The following is a 23542-nucleotide window of genomic DNA, read 5'->3' as shown; positions in this document are numbered from 1 at the left end:
AGAGGATAGTGCTGATTTAGAAGAATGTGTTGTTTGCAGGCATGAACCAGATGTGTCTTTTTCTCCTCAGTCTATGTCCTGCATTTGCAGAAACGTCGTGTTTTGCTTCTCAGCGCTGATTAATGCAGATTTCGGTTATACGAATCCAGCAAGTGAGGAACGCTGTTAAGAAGGTATAAAGAGAGAAAAACATATTCATGCTTAAATAAATCACACAAATTGGAACTATAGTTTTCTGAAAATTGTTTATTCTACATTTTAGATTGGATTGCAAAGAACAGTTTTCACGACACACTGAATAAAACTGCTGTTTGCTTTAAAAACTGCAGTCTTTACATGTGATAAAGTTAACTGGATATAAAGAGAGACCGAAAAGATGTTTTAAGTACTTTTAAATAATCTTTCACAGAAAGAATTAAAACATGACAAATACAGGATAATTTGAGAAGAAGTTGCAATCGCTGATTTCAGTTTTTCCACTTTCTAAAAGTAAAGCAGATCTCTAAAATGTGATTATTATTTGATCTTTAACATTCCAACAGCTCATACATCATGTGCCTCTTTGATACTTAATATCTCGTTTAACTTAAAGGTAAATTCCTGATTAATTCAGCACCAGACCTACAGTAGCTCATACAATTACTAAACTACAACATAATCATGATGAGCTGGGAGGCCCATTGACTGGATTCTTTCTAATCTTTTACTAAACAATAGCAATAAATGTAAAAGCAAAAGAAATAAAGTAAAATACTGAGTTTTTTTAAAATATAAAGTTAATTTAAAAATACTGGGACATTTCAGTCAACTAGATGTAAATAAGAGGACAGAGGAACTACTAGGAAATGTCAATACATTTTTTTCAAACATTGCAACTTTACCCAAAAAGTAGCTTCAACAATGTACTAAATAGCTGCTTTTGAATGAGAACCAGTAAAAAAAAACATACAATAAAAGAAAAAAAATACCACATGGTGCACAACATCTCAAAATCTTTTGTAAATTTTGGTAGTCTACCAAACAACACTTTGATTATTTACAGTGGTTTTCTCCCTGTTTGAGCTGCACACAAAGCAAGGCTCCTGCATCACATACATACAAAATGAAGAATGGAAAAGAAATGCTGACACAAAATTGTGCACCGTTTGTTTTTTTCTTTTTACAATAACAGGAGGGGTGAGTGTCAGAGGGTTTTACTTATCTGCCTCTGTACACGGCATTACAAAGCTCTACATTTAATCAGTCCAACATAAACCTAGAAAATTGCATTGATCAACATATTAGAATACTGTGTAGTTTATATATTACAAGTTACCACATGTTACACAACGTAGTTTGCATTATCCTGCATTTATCTTGAACACAGTAACAGAAAACTAGACAAATTTGTCACAGTAGCACGGTCAAAATACCACAAATATTTAGTCGCACCTGCAAGGGAGGCTATTGTCACAGAAAAATAATACTTGTTTTTGTTTCGTTTTTTTTTTTTTTTTTTTTATAACTTGGATGGCTTTCATGTAATGTTGTGTTAAAATATGTGCATGAGGTCACACTAAACTGCAATTTGTGCCTGCATAACATTTGGTGGTAAGTTGCCAGTGTTGAGTAGAAATTTCAACATTCTTTCCTGAAGAAAACGTAGAAGTAGATTCTGCATAAAAACCTAAAGTTACATATTACATTATAACATAGGAAATGCAGTTTTATTATTCAGCTGTATTGGTTGTTGCTGTTAGTCGAAATGAAAAAGTCTGTGGGACTGAAAAGAAGAAGAGGAAAACAGTGTGGTGCATGTGCGAGATGGTACGTTTTTACATTTGTGCTATAAACCATGTGTTAATTTTACTTCATGAGGAACTCTCAACCTTTGTTCAAACGTATCAGGTTCATTTTTCTGTCTTTTTTCCTAAAACTTCCCTTTTCCACAGTTATTTTTCCTGAAAACGAGTCCCTATTTTTTAAATTATTAATTCCACTTTGCACTTATTTAGTTATTCTGTTTACATGGTTATACATACATTCATTTATTTTACATGAGTAGTCACAATTACCTATTTAAAGGTAATGTTTTAGCGTAAGAACTGTTTTCATCGTCCATTTTTAGAGAGAAATCCTCAGGCCGGTTTCCATCTCAGTTTTTGGTAGCATAATTTCCACCTGTGAGCTCAGATGTGAACCTCTGATACTGTCATCATGAACAGGACAAGCCAAAACTGCAGGCTTGAAGATTCTTCATCCCATGTTTTCTTTTCCTTCAGTTTGCCTCAATAGGCTGGGACTCATCCTCCTCATGACTGCTACGGTCAGGCAGCCGTTTCCTCCAGTCAGAGTTTTGATCAAAACTGTCAGAGGAGGGGACGTCCGCTTCCTCATTTTGCAGGACTGGGAACACGTGGTCGACCATCTCACACAGGCGTCCAAATCTTAAAGAAACAAAGACGTAGCCATAAAGACAAGATTTTTGTTTTTTATTAAAGCTTAAAACTGCAAGAGTGTTTTCAGTGAAATCGCATTAATGGAAATTAGAAGTAAATAGAGGGTATTACTTACGAGGAAATGTTTGTTTTGGCATGTTCCTGTACTAGCTCTCCTTTTGGGTTGACAGTGAAAATCCTGTTCAGAGGAATGCCGACTTCTTTATACGAATACACATCCTGGAATCAAACATTCACAATCAGCACCAAAACATCTCCTCAAAATACAAAAACTAAAAAAAAGAGCTTTCATTGTGCTTGTCAAATATTTGAAAAATTGACATCAAGGGGTCTCAGTGTGATCAGAAAGTTGTTGTACACAGTTTGTGATGGTGTGTGGTCAGGTTTCTTACCGTGGCTCTGTTCCCAAAGGCGGCATAAAAAGGCTCAGTGTTCGGATAGAAAAGATGCTTGATGTCCGTCAGACACTCAATCTTGAACACTTCTGGTTTCTTTTCAATAATCTCCCTGAAAACAAAGAGTTTTGAAGGAATATTGTATTTCAAATACTTTCCTGAAACTGTCTAGCTTTACTACAAACTGTACAAAAAGTCCAATTCAGAAAATGTAATGTTCCATTGTGATGGACTGGGTTACCTTTAAAAGACAATTATTAGGCAGGTATTAAACATGCTTTTCATTAAGACTACATTACTGTACATTTTTTTATTGCTCTGATGTAATATTCTAATCTTAAATGTTGTGTTTTCATTACCTGTAAGCAGAAAATCATCATAATTAACTCATTAGCACGTTTTAGCAACAAGCTAATTCAAAGTGCTGCACATGATGAAATGTGTGTTTTGTCAGGGAATTGAGCCACTGAATAATAACAACATATATTAAATAGACTGTTCATTTTGCTGATTACTTGTGTGTGTAACTGACCTGTGAAAGGCAGAGAAGAGGCTGCTGGGGCTGAGCAGAACCGGGCCCATCGGCAGCATGGTTCCTCTGTCATTGACCCAGTGCAGGTAGCCCTTCGTCATCCCAGCCATGCCAATCGCTCTAGCTGAGCAATACATAAATTTATAGCCGTTTCTGTGACAGAAAAAGATGATTCAGTTACAAAACAGAGTATTAAGTAAAAAAAAAAACTCTTCAAGAACTTCTCAAACATGCAGGAATGCGTCAGACTTGCAGTGGAGGTAAACAACATGGAGAATGAAGCGTGAGGAGGAAATACTGGCAAATGGCCAGAGAGGCACTCCAGCAGCTGGATTGTGTGCCAGGCGTTCCATTGTAGCACAGCAGGTGCAATTCCATGCAACAGTTTGTGTTTGGCATTCAGTATTTTCTAGTGAAATGGCTCATATCCAAGCTGATGTCAAAACCAACTGTTATGGAGGTTTGAATCAAGTCCAAAGTCTTTTTGAGTTCAGCAGGCTGAACATCATTACATTTGTAACTAAAGTCTCATTCATTTCCAAGTCGCATGACTTAACTGCACACCTAACGACAAAACGGACAATTGTTGGGCAAGACTCACAGGCTGACTCTGTGGTAGAGCCGTGCAATACCCTGGTGGGTCCAGTCTTTACCCAGAGTGGGAAGGATGTGGCCAAGAGTGTCAGACCTGAAGCACATTGTGACACAGACACAAAAGCGATTTGGTGTCAAACTTTGCACACCAAACCTGCATTAAACAAATCCCGACAGTGAAGCAACTCGTGGAAAACCTGCCATCTGCTGGTGAAAAGCTGGAAATGATTATTGATGGCAGATAACCTGCTGCTTCCTACCTTGTGATGGTTCCGTCGATATCCGAGATGATAATCTTGTCATCCCAGCTCCAAAGATAGATGGTGCCATGACAGCGGCAGGTGCCTTGATACTGGGTGGTTACGCTAAACACCACTTCATTGGGCCCTTCCTGTAGCTGCAGGCCAGCCTATAAAAACAAATGCGCCACAATTCAGGAAGTTATGCAAAACTCAGGATAAAGAGGTGTAAATGGATTTCTAGAAATAATTCATTTAGTGTTATGTCCTCTGCATAGGGATCCTAAACATTTAACACAATCGAGGTCCTAAACTTGGAGCTCCCTCTGGAGTCTTCAGCACCGACTGTACAACTTTGGCCAATAATTATTTTAAAACAAGCAGCTTTTAAAATAATTTTAGTGTTTCAACTAGCAAATCACACTGATGCAGGAAAAAATATTTTCCTGCATCTGAATGGTTGCAGGTCTGAATGGTTTTACTTAAAATTTACTTCAAATATTCAACCTGCAGTTCATTGCTTTTAGTTTTTTGGTAAAATTTAGTTATTGTCTTTGTTAACCATAGAAATAACACTAAGGTTGCTTAATTGGTAAAACAGACACTAAATATATATATATTTAGAATTTTCCTTCTGTTTGAATGTTCATGTAATTTTTGCCTTTTAAACAAATTTAATCTCATAACATCAGGAGGAAAAATGGTCGCTATAAAGACTACTGAGCCCTGAACTTGGTTTATCTGACTATATAGCAAAATTACTGTACACAGAACTTCTGTGTTCAAACTAAAGATTTTAGCACTGAATGTTAAATTAATCTGTTGAAAATAGATCTACAACAAACTTCTGTTTCACTCGTGCTAATGCTATAAACCCATACAGCTTCATAGCATTAGGTTGATCAATGTCAGATGAAGGAATAAATACTGTACCAGCTGGTCTGAAGTGAGCCGTAGAGTCTTCTTATAACACACACCGGCGGAGTTTAAAACAGGCTCCGGCTGAAAGGATTCTGGCATCTGATTGCATGGTGTGTGGTCCTCATCGCTTGAAGAGGAGTCATCTTTCAAACTAGGATATTCAAGGCACTGAGTTGGTAAAACAGGAAATCTGATTTTAAAGCGAGAGAAAAAAAGTGATGATGTCATTAGATGGGAACAATCACCCGTCCACTGAGGTCAAAGTGAGCGAGCCATCTTCTCTGTCTCCCATTTCTGCAGCTGTTTCCTGAAGGGCAAAGAGATCAGAACTAACTCAGTAAGCTGAAATATTATATCCTCTGATCCTGCTGACATTATTTCCCCCCCAAAACTAATTAGAAAAGAATAACGTGTCTGTCTGCGGACTGACCGACTTCAAGTCACTGTTCCTCCGTCTCCATGAAAACCACCAGCGTCCTCCTTTCTTGGGCATCTTTTCCTTCATGATATTCTCCACTGAGGCCTGAGGAAAATGATGCCATACGACTCAAAAATGACTGGAAATGTAACTCAGAACTAACAAGCACAGGAATGACAGGAGAAAAGAAAGAATAAGATAACTGAAGCCCAACTATTCCGCAGTGACACACAGCCATGCAAGGAGAAAGGAACAGGTCCGGAAAACAGAATCAGACAAGAAAAGACATGCAGCAGAAATTCGTACAGGCTCTGAAGTGGTGGAGCCAAACAGACCGGGGAAGCAGTATGAGAAGAGGCCAAAAACAGAAAAAACATAACTCAGACACCAGCACTTGGTGAACACAAATGCCAATAAGTGAAGAAATTATGTAAATGAAGGGGGAAGAAGAAGGAGCATAAAGACATGATGTTATTTCAGTGCTAGGACAACAGATTTAAAGCAATATTATACTGCTGTGTACAGATTACTGATGTGATCTTCTAATAATAGTTCAAAGCCCTCGGGGTAATGCCAGATATTTAAAACCAAATGATTCACGTCACTTAAGATGAAAATCGCTGTATTTGAGAGCCAGAAATGACTGTAATTTTTAGTTTTTATACTGACAATAACCGAAGCAAAAGCAAAAAGTTTTATATTCAGAGGCAAAATGTTGGGTGTGCACAGGGGACATGTAATGCAGAGGGTTGTAACACAATCTGTGCAAAAAATGTTAGCAAAATGACCCAAACTAACAAAATAATAACTGATGCTCTGGCAGAAGCAAAAATACTTTACACCACTGAGACTATATCTTAATAAAATGATATGTAATACCTCCCTTAGCATTTACATGCTAAATAAATGGAGTATCTTGTTTTTCTAACCTTGTGTTGCTCTTACCTGTGGCAGGGGTTTCTGGTAGACTTGCATAGCCAGCATAACAGGAGCAGCCGTGGTCCAGTTGTAGTACCTATATCACATGACAGAGGGCGATAAAGAGCAAACATCTTATTTAGTTTAGGTTAAAAAAATATGCTCATGATATTACATAATTGGATTGTGTATTTATTTAAAGATGTCATACATATTAACACACTTTTGAAAAATAGAGCCTCCCAGATATTATGGCTGACTATTTTGATATTTTTATTCACGTTTACCCAAAACAAACATAAAACCAGTGCTTGTCAAATAAAAACATTTGTAAGTTGAAATACTTCTTGAAAGAGGAATGCATACTTGTTTCCAACTTTGACCACCAGGTTAGGATCATCTATAATAGACGGGTTCTCTGAGAACTGCTGGTAAGAAACGGCTCTATCCAGGAATTGCTCTGTGGTTTTAAAAACACACACAATACAGGAAGAGGTGATGAACAGAAACAGGGTTAAGACAAAGTAATTAACACAAGAATCTTTTTCTGCAAAAAGCATGCAGAATATTCTCGACTTCAGTTGAACATTTCTAAATGTCGCCTTATTCTTTTTGAAATAAATGTGACGAACAGGCAACGTTAGTTTTTCTACCTTTTGTGATCTCCTTGTTGTCTGACAGTCCTCCGCACAAAGAGATGGCAACATGAGGCAGGTCGGCTATCTGGTCCAACAAACTGTCCACTCCGCTGTCCACGCCGCTGCTGCCCACCGACTGAGGAGACTGGTTGGTGCTCCTCACGTCCATCATAATCTCTGAGTCCCCCCTCATAGAGCTGCCTCCTCCATCACTGACGACAGACACATGCAGTCTCAGCAGTTATCCTAAAGGATTTTTCTTCAAAACTATTGTTAAATTGATTATAGTATTCTCATCATACTACATCATAGCCTACAAGAAACAAAAAAAATCAAATTCACAACAATAATTTCTTAACAAAATCTGTTAATAATGCAAAAATGTAGAAATCTGAAGTGCTATTGCTAAAACTTTTACTTACGTTTACCAAACACTGAAACAAGAGTATCAAAAATGAAATAGGTTGGATGTTGGACAGACTGTCAGCATCTGAAGAAAATGTACCTTTTTGGGAAATAGAGCGCAGCAACTTCAGGCTCCAGCTCCGTAATGTCATCCAGATAAACACCATCAGCCCCCAGATGCTGGCTTCTTTTTTCTAAAAAAGACAAGATTATGTTTTTTATTTCTAGCACCCATAAAAATATGGCATTTGAATTGTTTATGGCAATGCAAAAGGCGGCCACTACCTTTCCTCTTCGATGGCGAATCAGTATTTCTGACAGGACTTCCTCTGTAACTTTCTTCATTTAGATGAGCGGGGAGAGACTTTGGGGACATCGAACAAGCCGTCTCCACCTCCATAGATGACGGGCCAACATTCCCTGCCTCTTTGACTACATGGGAAAAAACAGCAGAAGCCAACTGAAGGATGAAAACAAGCGTTTTCCATCGCAGGCCAATGATAGAGACTTTCCAAAAGCCGCATTGAGGTTTTTGATCCAACTTTTTTTTTTCCTCCAAACTAACATTTCACAATCACAACCCCATAAAGATGAGAACCACAAGCCTCAAATTTTCAAACATACCAGAATAAATGACTAGTTATATACATATATATTTAAACAAATTTCATCCCACATGACGAGGTACAAGACAGCCACTAGAGGTCAGTAAAGTTTAAATTGAGTTTATGCCTCGTAAACTGATAAATAATAAACTAATGGAATAAAAATATATATATTTTACTTTTGAAATGTTTTACATGGCACCATTTGACTGCTTAAATTCAAAGAAATAACCAAAATATTACAATCATTTCAAAGGTTTAGTCACTGACATAATTATTTTTGTCCCATTGCAGAAACCAACTTTTTGTTTACCATTTTCTCCTCCAGAGTTCTGCTCAGATGTAATCTTCAGCCTGCGCTCAAGACTGCTTCCTTCTATGTCCATTGTCCCGTCAGCAGCAGTGGTCTGGCCTGACTCTAACCCACAGGGACCCCCCGGGGCTGACCCCGTGTCCGTGATGGCCCTGAAGTGGCTGCTTGCAGTCAGCGGGATGGAGACTGCTGCAGCCGAGTCCTGCTTCTGGCGAGAAGCGAGGAAGGATGGCTGGAAAGAAAGAACATTTTTCACTCTGGAGTTTGTGTGGGTGGGGGTTTGTTCCCCGTTTAATAAAACTGCATGCTCTCTAAAGCCCAAACTTATAAGTTTAATCAGAGTAGAGACAAACTGTTCCTGCTGAGGAGCTGTAACTTTCTAATCGCTGATTATCTGATAATCCCTATTTGTGTCTATCTAAATATGAAATACTCAAGCAAGCTATTCAGAGTTAAAGCTTGAGTTTAAATAAAGCAAGTAAGCAAACATATATAGTTCTGCTCACTGGTTCCTGGAATTATACAAGATATATAAATGTGTTTCTGCTATGAATACACCACTGATGCTGTAGATATGCAGTTTTCTGTGACTACAGATCAATAAAAAACATGTCAGTGTGTGTTTACCTGTGCAGCCTGTGGCAGCTCCCCCCAGGTCCACAGCATTTCAGGATTCGCCTGATTGGTCAGTTCTGAGTCGCTCTTAGGTGTTGATGATGCCGAGTCATCTGGACTGCTGTAGAAGTACATTTCACAGGACACAAAATTAAGTTCAAGCAATCTGTACATCAGTTTCAGTGTTTTCATTTCTTAGCTGAATGCTCTACTCAGAAAGTGAAAAAAAAATCAAAGAAGATACCCCGCAAGGGCAGAACAGTGAGACGTGCTCTGAGGACAAGAGATGGACAGACCAAAGGATGGACGGATGGAGAGAGTCTTCTTTATCACATTACTTCATTAGGGGGATTGTAAAACACACAAAAAAAATGAAAAAGGAAGTGAGAATCAGAAAAGCTAAACATAAATGCTGTCAACAAACTAAACACTTTGAAAGAAGCATAAAAGGGTGGGACATACATAAAATGTGGATGCCTGGGAGATTTGTGTCAAAGTGATACCTCTGTGATTCAGTCCACTCGGTCCTGTGGTATGAATTGCTGTTGGTTGTAGGATCCAGATCACGGTACGCTGGTCTGATCACAAACACACACACGCATGCAGGAATAAATACCCAAACTGAATTTTTCCACAAATGTTTCAAGAGATCTAGAGCTATTATCACTACAAGTAATATTATTGTGTTTTTATTCTTGTTTCAGTTTTGTTTAACTGAATCCATGATTTACTTCTCCTCTAAACCATTAATGCACATTCCTTCATGTCTTTGAGGGATTTGGGAATTTTCCCAACTCACAGTTGTGGCTGGACTTTCTACAAATGGCCTCAGACCATTGCAGTACGGGCGGCCAGTGAGTGAGTGATCCACAGTGTAAAAGAGACGGAGAATATCGTGAGAGGAGGACTAACCCACCTCGACTTTCTTTCAACAAAGAAAGATGCTTCAAAAAGCATTTCTGAAGTAAACAATGGCAGGTGCAGGCTTGAAGTCTTACAAGTTAAGTCATAATTATTGTGAAATGATTTGTTCTGTTGAAATGATAATGATAGCAGGCGGTCATTATCTTTGAAGATTCAATGACTACTTCTCGATATAAAACACATGAAAGCTAAAACGGTTCTAAGGAATTTTCTTTGGCTCAGAGTTAAAAAAATATTTTCATGAAAATCTTAATCCTTCTTTTCTTTATCTTGAAGGGCGTTTTGCATGAGCACATTTCAAAGTCATTAAAGGAAAGTGGAAACTGCTGGTTTGATGTCTGAACCAACAGGGCACAAGTGTGATCTCGTGATTAAAAATGGCTGTACTCCATGTCCTCACACACACCTGCTGCTGTCCCCGTCCTTCTCCTCATCCGAACTCAGATCAATAGTAAACATGTCTTCATCCTCTGAGAACTCCTCTCCACTGTCCTCTCTCCTCCCTCCGGCTCCCCCTCCTCCTTCTGGCCTGGCCCTCCTTCTCCTCCTCCTCCTTTTTTTCGATGTCGCTCCATCTTGAGGCCCCAGGCTCAGGACAGGAAGTGTGCTGCAGGGGATGTTGTCTGTGGGATAAAAGAGAGCAGCATAAATATTTTCTTTTCTCAAAATGAGAATCATTTATTTTTAGCCAAACGCACCTTGATGGTGAGAAGCACCCCTGCCCAGTTCGGTCTGCATTAACTCCTCACCCTCTGTCATGATGGGTGAAGTTGCAAGGTAGGCTGGCACCTCTTCCTGTTGACAGGAGGCATGCCTTTATCATTTGAGGTCTTCGATTCGATATCTAACAGAGACTGATAAGGTGTTAAAAATGTACAATGAATCATGCTCTGAGCTGCAATATATGCGAAAATGCAAATTGTTCTGGACCTCTATTTTATGGCCCATGTGATTTTTGTCATATGGTGAAAGAACAGGGGATGTGCAGAAGCTTTCACTCGTTGAAGGGACGGAGATGTTTTGTCACCACCGGATTTGACATAATCCAGCGAGATTTAGCGTTTGAGCCAAGATTAGCTAAATCACAGTGGGGGGTTTTTAGATAAATAGGGGACACAAAGTGCAGACTGGCACATGCTTGGCGGCACACATGCCGTAGTGCAGGCTAACTCGTTTAGTTGGGAAGGCAATAGAAGCAGTAGGGCTCTGAATGCACAAGATGCACTGACATCTGTCCTTCCTGGGAGCATCTAGTGCAGATCCAGTTTGAGTTCAGACTTTTTATTCTCTTCTAATTTTTCATCCTCAAAGCTTTACTGCCTTTCTTCCAAAGTCAGCTGAAATTTTACTAACAAGAAACTTGATTTAAATTAAGCTAAATAATAAAGTGATGGTTCAAGCTAATTAAAAAGGTTTTTCATATAATGCAAATACTTAAGAAAATAACAATATGAACATCGAGAAATACATTCAATTATGTTTTTGTTTTTTTTTCACTTTGCACTACAGGAATGTAGCAGTGTTTCACAAGACGGACCTACATTATTTGTAAATGCATAAGTCCTGACAAGTCCTGAAGTTTAACTTTACACCCTGAGGAGTAGATAAAGGGAGGGAGAGAGAGTGAGTAGGAGTGAAAAAGATATCTGGGGTTGATCCCACATTGTTCTTTTAAAAAAAAAAAAAAAAAAAAAGGTTTTCCCTTTTTCAACATGTGAAACTTTAGATTAGAACTGGGGGAAAGGGCAGAACGAAGACACATAAAATATGTAAATTTAAATGTTCCTCAAGCAGTTCCCTAAGGTCCTCCTAAATCTGTTTGACTAACATAAAGCTATGATCCGCTTTTAGATTACATACAGTGCATCTGTCTGATCCTCTGTCCCCCTGTCTGTCCTGTCTGCACAGATCAGTGACCAGCGAATTTCTGTGTGTGAACACATAAGGCACAGAGAGTGAGTTGGTCAGAACTATAAATAGGTCTCTGGCAGTTTTCCAGTCTGTAAAGGGAGGGCTGAGTGAAGGAGAAGATTTAAAGCCACATCCAAGCGGAATAGTATAGTTTATTTAAAGAGAAGTTCAAACTCACTTCCTATATACATCTCTGTACAGAAAACTTAAGTTATGGAAGAGTAATGAGATCAGGATCTGCTGCACATCCCCTCTAATAATTGCCTATTCCAAATCATTGTGCACTCAGGAAAGCAGACAACTCTTCTAATGGTGCCTCTAATGTAATTGTTACTGCTCAAGTTTGTTTATCTCATTAGTAGAGTTGGGCTGGCTGTTTTTTTTCCTCCAGAAAAGTTGTAGCCACTCCTCTTCACTGCCCCTGTGCCAAACTCCACCTCCAGCGCTCCTCTCCTTGTCTTTTACTCAAAACGCATTTCAAAGTAAACACAAGTGTCTCCGGCTTAATCTATTTCCTGTTAAGCCAGAATCACAGCCGCAAATACCTCCATGTAACAGGACTCCCTTGTGGTAGTGTGGCTACAATGTCATTATGCTAGTGTATATTTTCTGTTGCTATTCCACATAGCTAAAAGCAAAGTGGATAAGTGCCAAGGTGTTCTCAGTTGAATCTGTTTTTTTGTTTGTTTGTTTGTTTAGCAATGAGCCCTGCTTACATTTCCAGACACATCATCTGGTCTGTGTTGAACCGCAAGGCAACAGTTTACTAATTGCCAGGGCATCAACTTGTTTAATTATAAGCGCATTGTGTATTTAGGAAATATTTTAGAGTTAACAGGTCAGGCAATGTTTGTTTATTAATTAAATATCATAAGTTGCACACGATCATATTTTAGGACATAAATGACTTTATTCAAATCAAGTAAAATCAAAGTATTACACTGTGACACTGCCAATGCAAAACTGCATGTTTACACACAGTGTGTGTCAGTTCTTTAAAAATCTAAACAAGTTATATGTTTTGATGATTCATCAGAATTAGTTAAAAATATAGAATTAATTCAAATCTAATATTTTGAAAAAATAAAAATAAAAATAAACAAGGAAAAAAGCTTTTGTTTCTTGTCTAAAATCAAAAGCAACCACAAAATAGGTTCTGACATTTTTACTGTGTGAGAATTGAAAGGCTCTTGGTCGCCCCCTGCTGGCCTGGTGGCCGCAGGCAGTTGCTTTGTTCTCTTATGCATCTGACCTGCTCTGGTCACAAAGCTGCTGAACAACGCTTTTGGATGTCTGATGCTAACATTACACACTTATTTTACTCATTTTATATACATATGTAAAATAGATTTGTTTGAGGCTAATTTTATTATTTCCTTGATATTTATACAGTAGATAAAACATATGACATGTATTGAGGAAGTGTAAAGATTGATTGTAGCTGGTTGACATCTTAAAAACACTTTGAATTGTTTCTAGGATGTTTTGAGATAAAACAGTTTGATTGAGTTGTTGATTCTTCCTTACTAGTTAAGGTACTTTCTTCCAGGAAGATAATATCAAAAAAGCCAAAATGACACCAGAAATCTCAAAATATCTGCTCAGTATGCTTGTGGATTTATGACTCATCTGATATTCCGAAAGCACCATCTAAACTAATGAGTAAGCAACATAATATTATTGTTCTCACTTGGGCTGAGGCCCTTCGTTGTGCTTCATACAACATTCAAAACAAACCATGTTAGAGATTTCAGAATCATCAAATGAAAAGATGTTAAATAGTTTTTGATAGGATTCTCCTTCTCTGACAGCTTCATGTCAACAACAAAATGCCCAAGGATGCATTTCTGGATTTTCCAGGCTTGTCTGTGCAGGAATAGCAGTTAAGATAACAAGTTGTAGCTACAGATCAAAGATAAAACCAGTAGGAGATAAAACTGTAAAAGGTGGCAGGAATTAATCACATTCGTTTGTATGTTATTTCAGGCAGTGAAAACCTACGTCTACAAGTTACGCTATGTTCTGCGCTATAATTGCATGTGTTTATTGAACTGCAGTAATGAATCCGTCAGTCATCACTCACCAGTGTGTCCTCAGCCTCTGTGACGAAGAAAGCCTCTCCATTCTCTCCCAGCTTCATGTGCAAACTAACTGGCTCTCCATTAATCTCTATGTCCACCTGTCAGAAACAAAAGTGTTGATCCTTATCAGCATGTTCCAAAAAACTCCCTGAAATTTACTTTGCTCCAGTGGAAATATGACAATTTATGTTGAGGTATGATGCAACTATTGTAATATAATGTTTGTGTTTATGGCATACTCCATTTTGGAATAATGGATTGTTCTCAGAAATGTCCAAAGATCTTGTTTTATAACTTAATCCTGCTTTAAGCTTTTCTGCAACTGTATTCCTCATCTGGCTGGTGTCTTTCTTGGCTTTTACTATTTTTAAACGTTCAGAGAATAGCCGTACGTATAATGAGATTAAAATACTCACTGGCGGATTTTTTAATTGGGTGACTTACGCACACAATTGGCACTTGACAGCAAAGAATTTTATTTTGGGGGAAGGAGAGAGGGGAAGGATTTGACAAGTGTATCACCGTCTTTTCAAATTGATATTTTTTAAAATTATTATATGTATCATAAATATCCAACTTCACAATTGTCCATTACTTAATATAAGTCTATCACATTAGACTTCAATAAAACATATTGAAGTTTATCTTTGTAAAATTAGAGTTGAAAATAATAAATAAGTGAAAATAATCTAGCAAGAAATTTGTTAATAAATAAATAAATTTATATAGTGAAAAATGTCAAAGTTGTTTTTACATTTTATACTGCAAATGTGAAAATAAAATAAATGATAAAATAAGCATAAGAATACTGTTGTTTATCATGTTTATTTTGTTGTCTTTGTCATTTTTTTATCCTGTGACACTTTACTTGTACATATTCATACAGAAAACACTACGAGAGGTGAACGTAAAACAGGGAGACTCTTACCACTTTCTCACGGGACCGCAGCACACCCATCTTTCCGAAGCGGACGTGAAACGGGGAGCACTGCAGCGAGCCGTCAGGCTGCCGGACCACAATGACATCAATGCATCCAGACAGCGTTGCAGGGTTGAGCCCCCTGTAAAGCTCCTTGACCTGCACAAACACCTGGCCCGCCAGCTGACCCACATAGTTCATGGTCTGTAACTGGAAATAAAGATATGTATAAATAATTCTTTGATTTTTATTCAATAGAGTTTATCAATATACTAACGATCTATGTCTAAGTCAGTCCCTGCCTACAAAAAAAACAATGTTCTCGAATCCATTTCTTCATTCTTGGGATGCTGCTTTGTGAGGAGTATGTTTATTCATCTGACTGACGTCTGTGCATGAAAATATCGTTTCTAGATGTTCTTGCCTCACGACAAAGATGCTAAAAATGAGATTGTCAAATGCCTCTTCCGCTTCTTCACGCTCAGTCAGGGACAAGATTACCTCTAATAGACTGAAGATGCCTTTTTGTTCTAGAATCTTAAAATCCTTGAAAATTGCTAAACCTTCGCTGCAGATGCAAGCAAAGACATAAACATGCAATATGCAGAATTATTATTAGAGATTAGAGCAACAGAGAGCATTACATTTTTTTTTCACACTGTACAATAATATATTCAGATTTAATTAAAAAAAAATGTTACAATTTTTTTTTTTTATTACTTATAAGTCTAGAACAAAAGACTCCATCACAATGTATCCTGAAACACATAAATAACACCAAACACCCACACAGGAAACAAAATATGAAATAAACTACAGTTGCTGGAACTATCGCAGGAACTAAGATAAAGCAAAGAGCTTAAATTTATTATGTATAATGTAACAAAGGGATCAGTAGAATGGAGGCAGCTGTCATAAGAACAAAGAATATGTGATATCTGTGGTAGGTGTGCTGACTCAGACACTGTTGCAATCACATAATCATCCACAGACTGTCCAGCATGTAACAGATGGCTTCATGTTACTAGAAGACACGAAGAGACACTTATGATGAAGATGATTTTTCAACAAGAATCAAAGTTTGAGGAACTTCTGCTGACCAGCAGACCAACAAGTTACTCATCAGAGGTTGGTGTAATAAAGCAACTGTGACAAAAGCCTGGCAAAAAAACCCAAAAAAACAGCTGAGTCATGAGTATTGTAACTTTTCATCAAATTAAAGTCAAAATGGAAAGAAAGTTAGTTCTAATATTTTACAAAAACATGATGTTGTTGAGGCACGAGATGCTGTATTAGTGTGGGAAAGAAATGCTTTTTTGTTATCTGGACAAACATGTTGATATGCTGAGCATGACTGATCGCTCCACAACTGGGAGTGGATTTGTTTGGCACTGATTGTGTAACTGACCGTTTGCCTAACCGTCACTTCCTGGTCCATTTAGTGTCTTTGTCTCTGCAGCAGCAACCTGATAACGTGTCCATTCACGAATGCACGGCTTTCACTGTCAACATTGCCTGATAAGTGCATGTCTCTGTTCATATACTAACACAGACAAACACTATCTTACACAGCTATTCGAGTGGTGAACTGCCTTTCAGATCCTGACAAAGTTCAACTCTAACTGCAATCAGTTCAAGGCTAACTGAGACTTTGACTACACCACTGTCTAGACTTCCTGTGTTTACTTACTGTCTTGTTACAAATGGTAGTCCTGACAAAACTAGTATATGTGAATAAGTGTTCTGCCTGAAATGACAATAGTTTGTCACTTTAGACAAACACCTGTACTTCTTTTGTCTAAAATGTTTCAGTTAATGCATTTCAGCTTTGGACAAGGATCATCTGCATAAACACGTCATATAGTGCTTTAAAGATAATTCTATGTTTGAAGACAAAAAAACTAATCTAGCGTCAGATGGAAAAGTAATAATTCCCTTTGTTAAATCATAAACTAAGCATAAAAAAAAGCAAACATATTTTTGGAAAGCGGTTAATTTTCCATCCCCAGGGCAAGAAAAGCAACAGGAAGAGGGACAGGCAAAAATAACATCCATCAGAGAGTTCAAAGGTCAATAGTTGGATCTGTTGGAATGTTTTTCTCCCATGACATTAGCATAAAACTAACAGAATTCCTGAAAAAGAGCACCATATGGCACAGAGGTGGCTGTATGATGGTCTGGGCCTCTTCCAGACATGGTAGACATGCCTTATTAACATAACGATAGATTGTCCTCTTGATCAGAAATCATCCACTAATGATGTTTATACAGTAAATTTCACATAGGCTCTGGTTTGTTTGAAAAGTCTTGTTTTCTACCTTAACAAGCAAGATAAGCATTTTAAAACTGCATTATGCATATTCCCTTCTTTGATCATTTGAAACATGCAAGTGCAAAATAAAATAAAAGTGAAAACAATCTGTGAGGGGTCAAATAGTTTTCTTCAAAGCTCTGTGCACAGCCAGACCCTTGGCCACTCTTCCAGGACACCCCTCTTCCACAGCCAATCAAAGTGTCCCTCTGTTATGTAACAGCCAATCACCAGACAAACCACATATGTCTTAATCCTGCAGGATGCTTTAAACAGCTCTTTGCATAAATTGAACATGATTTAAATTCACCTTCACAGCATCGTCACGGTAAACTGACTTCACACTCCAAAGCTTAAGATGAAGTCATACGTTTCACCACTATGAACATTGAGGTGGGAAAAAGGTCACTGAGAAGCTGGACGGGTTTACAGATGATGAACTCCTGAACTGCACCAAGTGGAGCTGCGGTCCGACGCTCCAAAATAATGAATTATCCATTAAAGCGGTCGTCACGCCACACAATTAGCTATGAATCTAAAAGGTGCCAGGAGAGAAGAAAAAAAAAAACAAACAAACAAAAAAAAACCCGCACGTTGCATCAACACGGGGTGATGCGTGGCCTGCGTGTCCAAATGTAAACATGCACACGCAGATGGAAGAGGTTCTGCAACCTGCAGTGCAGAACAGTGAGATACGTGGGGAGTAAACATCCCACAGCCGCCATCCTCTCTCTCTGCTTACATTATTTATTGACGCAGCTCTTCGCTCCGGGATCTTTCTGCCATTCAATCCTCTCCACTCGGTCGTCAGCGCGGATGCGTGTCAGTGTCCGGATCAAACATCATCGGTTCCGCTCAGCATCGCTCCGTTTGCCTGACATCTGGTCGTGGATCCTCTCTGCCTGCTGAAGGCTTGCTTCTCAAATATTCCTCCCTCCACCTCGGAGCGCAGAGCACGGAGGGAGCCGATTGGTGGAGCTGCGCGTGATGTCACGTATTATTGTTCATGGAGTTTTTCCCATTTAGAAAACCGCTCTGTGGTCATTTATTATGACATTTCAGGACAAGATTAAATCGTACTTTGGTCTGATTAAACACAAATTCTATGCAGGGATCGTGGTTTATGGTTAAATCATTTCATGTACCAATTGTGTGTAATGTGCAACGTGTGTAAGGAGGAGAAATGCAGAAGTGCATCACATGATCTTGTTGCTTTTAATCGGAGGAAAGATAAACATTTTTTGTCTGTCGCTAAAAAAAATCTGATGTAGAAAATTTATACGTTGTCATTTTGATACAACACTCAAGCAGATTGTGGAATAAATATATGAATCCCCATATAACTTTTTTCTAAACAAAAACAAATTACATGTACATGTGGCCCCCTGTTGAGATTGGCTGCATGCTTTTTTTTCCTTATATTTGCAACCCTTCATGCTTTTCCAAAAGCCTATCACCAGATGATTAGGTTTTGAAACAATAATAAAATTGGAAGTTTTTGTTTTGTTATTTTTTAGCTTTTTAAGCAGCAATGCTTCTAAGAGGTGACACATGATTATACTTTTTTACCTTGAATGAGGTGTTTATTGCTGCCAGGTTATATCGGTATCAGTGAATGGTGATAATTAAAAAAAAGCACAGAAGGTACATGCTGTATGTAAGCTTGAGAGAGGAGCGAGGTCATGTTACCATTAAGAAGAAACATAAGTTTAGTATGTGGCTGTGGAGACAAGAATAGCGTTGACATTCGTGCAGCCTGAAGGCATCAAGTCATGCAAAAGACCCAGTGGGTCTTTAGTGCAACTTTTGACCTTCACACGTCAAAAAGCAAAGGGGTAAAAGTTTATTTAGTTTCCGTTTTAGCACATCTGCCCTGTGTAAAAATTAATGCATTTAATAATTTAAAATCTATTTAAACGTTGTTTAAATAGATTTAAACAACGTTTAAATCTATTTTCCTGTCACAAGCTTCATTTTCCTGTCACAAGCTTATAGCATCTTTTGAATTCTTTATTCTTTATTCCTGTTTTCAAAGTTCTTTTAGTGTAGATATGTGTTAGGTCTTTTCTTTCATTGTGTTATTCTTTCTTCCTCAGCTTCCCGCATATTGTTTTATACATTTGATGTTTAATTTTTTCATACATATATAAATATAAAATATTTTTTGGGGTCAGTTTCAGACCGTTTGTTTTTTCTGTCCCACCCACATATTTTTGTTCTTGTTCCCACGTCAGTCTGTGCAATTTTGCCTGTTCCTTTGCTTCCGTTTTATTTTTAGAGTCATCTTGTCTCATCTGTTGTCCCTATTGCTTAAGATGGTCAGTATCATTCATGCTCTTCTGTTGTCTTTGTGTGTCCTGTGTAAGATGTTTGTGTTACTGTTTCATGATCAGTTCATCATTTGTAAATTTTGCCTCCTCTCAAAAGTTAGTTTCTGCGCTTTTGATCCATTAATCTGATCTACGACAGCCAGAGAATTTGAAATAAACCTAAAAGTTTTTTTTTTTGTCAATTAAAATGTAGACCTCTGCTAATAAAATGGGAGAGAATTACCTAATTTTTACTGTTGGTATATTGTTTTGAAATTATGCTGTAATAAAACACTTGAAGAAAAAGAATTCAACGTTTTTATCCTCGTAGAGTCTCCCTCAGTTGAGTCACGTTTTTCTTTTTGTTGTTGCTTAAAGTTTCTAAGAACCAGCCCCCTGAACTTACACTCTGTTATTTGGGTCTGGTTCTTCTTGGTATTCTGGGCCTTAAAGCATTGGACTCAGATTGCGTGCTTGTGCGTGGAAACAGCTCCAGAGCCATGTTAGAGTTAATGACTGTATTGATCAAACTTTGCTGTCACTGTGCACATACTTGGCATTGCGTAACTGTGGATCATGTGACCATTCACTTTGGCCTGGCGCCTGATGAACACACAGTTCATACACACGCACACACACACACACACACACACACACACACACAAAAGGACTCTCAGAACCAGGGAGGAGAACAAGGAAACATGCTGGGCTTTCTAGGAACTGTCCCATTCAACAGGGAGTAGCAAAGGGATGGAGGAAAACATGACGGTCAGGGAAAAAGAGATTCAGGAGTTTAAGGGCTTAGCTAAGTGCCAGCTAAGGCTTATACTGCAAAATGGTCAAGAAGCTGCAGTCAGCTTCTTTCAGCACAACTCTGACGACAGCAGAGTCAGATTTGTGACTAGAGTTGGACTTATGGTTGTTCACCACAAATCTATGGTGATATGAGGTTTCCTTGCTTACATTCGCCAAAACAAATGTTTAAAATCTTTACAAAATTTAAAATTACTTTCCATTCTCAAAGGATCATCATGAGATCAGTAAAGCGATCACAGTTTTTTACTCATCAGGACAGAAGACTGATATTTCCTTTCACAAGCATTAATGCCATGCTTGGACTTTTGCTATTTAAAAAATGATGCTGTTTATGTCAGTCGTATACATCAGCTGTATCCTTCATCTTGGTGTATGTCACCAGGGTATTTGTGTTTGTGTGAGTGCGCCGATACGTTCTCAGCTACAGTGTAACCTCGTGTCAGACACGTGAGAGCTGGGGGCCAAAACAGGGTTTGTTTTGCTGAGGAGGAATTTGCCTACTCTCTCCCAGGCACTACCCCTCTGAGGTCAACAATGCAAGCATTTCATCACTGCAGAGACGGTGGGTGTCTGCTCTGGGGATGGCCAATTAGAAAGCTGCCTGAGACACACACCACAAACAACCTATTGAACCCCAAGACTTCAAAAATATATCGGATTAGCTTGTCTTCAATGCCAGGCGAACAGGTTGCTAAAACCAGCGAGACTCAGACAGCAACAACAGAGCACAGCGAATGAACAGCTGGAGTATTTATACAACAAGATATTTTGATGTAGTTTTTAGCACAAATCCAAGAAATGAAAAAGTCAAAGATGAGATCTTGATTTCACGTGGGGTGAATTGAAATGAGCTGTACATGCAAGAAAACTGTCCATCATCTTAACGTTAACCAGGCTGACAAAATAAGTAAGCTTAACACAAACTTACTGAACCGTTTTACATTGCAGATCACTGTTCTTAGAGGAGTATTCATCATTTAGGTTAAATTCCAACAGGCTGAGAATGTTAAAAGAATGAAATACATTTTAATTTGATTACATTAAATGCAACTAAATTACGTGTGAGAAACACTGGTGGTTTCTGTTTGGATGTAGGGCTAAAGGTAAAAAGTTTTGCCAACAACTTATGTGACTACCAGAGGGTCAAAACAGCAGCTTTTATAAGAGTTTAGCCATCAGCCATGATGTAAACAGAAGTAGAAACTTTCTGAGGTAAAAACAGTCAACAGAGGCATTGCATGATGACAGCACGTTGTTATTATGCAATACCTTTTCTGTTTGACCTTATCAGGCCATATAGGGGTATCTGTGTTGACTCAAGGGCTGCATCTATCAGGCGCTTGGATCTAAACGTAGACAAGTTCAGTGACATAATCTGCACAAGCAGGGTACACATCAAGAACAGCATGTGACGTTTGTTTGTGCCAACGAGTGTCACCTGGTTGCCACACAAATACTACTCCACATATAGGGACTATCAAAAGTTTGAACCCTGCTGTTAAGATGTCAGTTATTTTAACTATTTAAAAAAAATAACATAAATAATTTTCAACATTTATCCTGTGCAATTTAACAAATATACAAATGGGTTTAAAAAAAGCTGCTATAACCTGGATACATAAGAACGCATCCCCTCAAACTAATACTTGGTCGAAACACCTCGTTTTAATTTCAGCATGCAGTGTTTCTTGGTGCACACCAAACATCAATTATAGTTAATCTGATTAATCTAAAATACATTTTTAGACATTATGTGAAGATTTTGTGAAATCTACTTCTTTTATTCTTTTACTTAAGCCATACCTTGTGAAATTATGATATGGGCTCCTTTTCTCCAGACGGAACAGTTTTACGGTAATCATGGCTTACAAAAATATAAGTCAGCTTTAACCCAAACTCTTTAGTTGTTTGCTAGAAAGCTGTAAATCAAGAGGGTTTTTCCATTTATTGGGATCACACTGAGACCACGCATACATCCAAATCAGGAAACAAACACATAACTGGAGGAAAATTTAAACTTTGGAGTGACTTAACTAGAGTCGCAAACACAATATTATGGATTAGGAGAGCTGCTTTCCAAGTAACAAGAGGATAAAATATCAGCAAGACGTCACGTGGTGTTGACAGGCTCCCACCAAAGAATGAATGAATGTTGAAATTCAGTTTAATGGTAAGGGTGTGTGCAGTTATGCATCCAGATTATTACACCTAATTTATTTTTGTATATAAACGTTTCCCCTTCAAACTGATTTGTTTTTCCACGATTGTAGATTATACATGTTAAAATGTGGAAAAAGTACAGGAAAGATTCACTGTGGGCTCATTTTTTACGTTATAAAAGCATTTAAAGAGGGGTGCGTACACCTTTAAGAGCCACAGTACAAAGAGAAAATCACACCAGGAAGTTTATCTTGGAAAGTAACCAAGTCATTTGACCAGATATTAAAGTCCCTGTCTCTCTAACAGCAACATCTCTACTGATTTCCATTAAGAGTCAGGTTACAGCTCATTTCTCGGCGCCATAACAATAATTTCACTTAGAAATTCTTTAAGCCATGGCTGATTAAGTGTCGCTCTAACATTTTATAATTCTCACATATGCGGTCTTGATGCACCCTTGTTTGTATATTTCATGAAAAACATGAAGTAAAAAATCTTTAGCTCTCTGGTCTCTTCAAGACAGAAATCTTATGTTGAGTCTGTTTTGTAATGCATCGTTTTAGAGTCTTACCCAAGACCAGCTGTCAGAGAGGCTGTCGTTCTCATTGGGGCAACTATAGTCTTGCTCCTCCATACTGGTCATATCTCCATTTCTTGATTTGCAGATACAAACTGCTGCTTTGCCACCTTAAACAAGTATTGACTGAAGAACCCTCTAGAAACGCAAGAAATGTCTCAAAAATCTTCTGGAAAAAATGCTGCACTGGTCTTCTGAGCTGTTCAAAATGTCTTTGTTCACCGTTTACCAAACTGTCAAAAATCACAGTTTCTTTTGATTTCCTTTTAACATAGAGTGAGTGCTCTTGTATGAGATGCCCAGCTCTAAAATCTGTGTGATCTGTTTTGTAAGTAAGCAGCTTGAGTCTGTGTGACAAGTGTTTTACACTAAATTTATCAACACATGTCTTCTGGGAACATAGTTCTAGGAGGAAATCTGAGAGTCCTGACAGTTCGCAGACTCGCTGCAGACTTAGGTTCTTGTCTTCTGCTCCATAACAACAGCACCACTTTTACTGCCCC

General features: G+C 38.2%; 1 protein-coding gene across 4 annotated transcripts; it reads right to left on the bottom strand.

Moving 5' to 3' along the window:
- Positions 1 to 226: 226 nt before the first annotated feature.
- lpin1a (lipin 1a) lies at positions 227 to 23356 on the bottom strand. Of its 4 annotated transcripts, none has more exons than XM_055036778.1 (24): positions 23034 to 23356; positions 14876 to 15076; positions 13950 to 14045; positions 10654 to 10750; positions 10362 to 10578; positions 9535 to 9609; positions 9276 to 9368; positions 9044 to 9152; positions 8417 to 8648; positions 7784 to 7930; positions 7599 to 7692; positions 7109 to 7305; positions 6822 to 6915; positions 6483 to 6552; positions 5844 to 5930; positions 5550 to 5642; positions 5365 to 5426; positions 5132 to 5270; positions 4220 to 4368; positions 3967 to 4053; positions 3366 to 3518; positions 2831 to 2945; positions 2554 to 2657; positions 227 to 2426 (listed from the first exon to the last, which is right to left on the bottom strand). In XM_055036778.1, exons 1-24 carry the CDS (start codon positions 23103 to 23105, stop codon positions 2258 to 2260), a joined length of 2952 nt encoding a protein of 983 aa, XP_054892753.1. In that variant the 5' UTR covers positions 23106 to 23356; the 3' UTR covers positions 227 to 2257. The 4 variants fall into 4 exon arrangements, with proteins under 4 accessions (XP_054892753.1, XP_054892755.1, XP_054892757.1 ...); XM_055036780.1 differs by lacking the exon at positions 23034 to 23356 and adding an exon at positions 17920 to 18115; XM_055036782.1 differs by lacking the exon at positions 9276 to 9368.
- Positions 23357 to 23542: the final 186 nt, after the last annotated feature.

The sequence above is a fragment of the Poeciliopsis prolifica genome, unplaced genomic scaffold (assembly GCF_027474105.1).
Source record: "Poeciliopsis prolifica strain line A6 unplaced genomic scaffold, Auburn_PproV2 SCAFFOLD011, whole genome shotgun sequence".
Taxonomy (NCBI): domain Eukaryota; kingdom Metazoa; phylum Chordata; class Actinopteri; order Cyprinodontiformes; family Poeciliidae; genus Poeciliopsis; species Poeciliopsis prolifica.
This window is presented reverse-complemented; position numbering and strand designations above follow the sequence as displayed.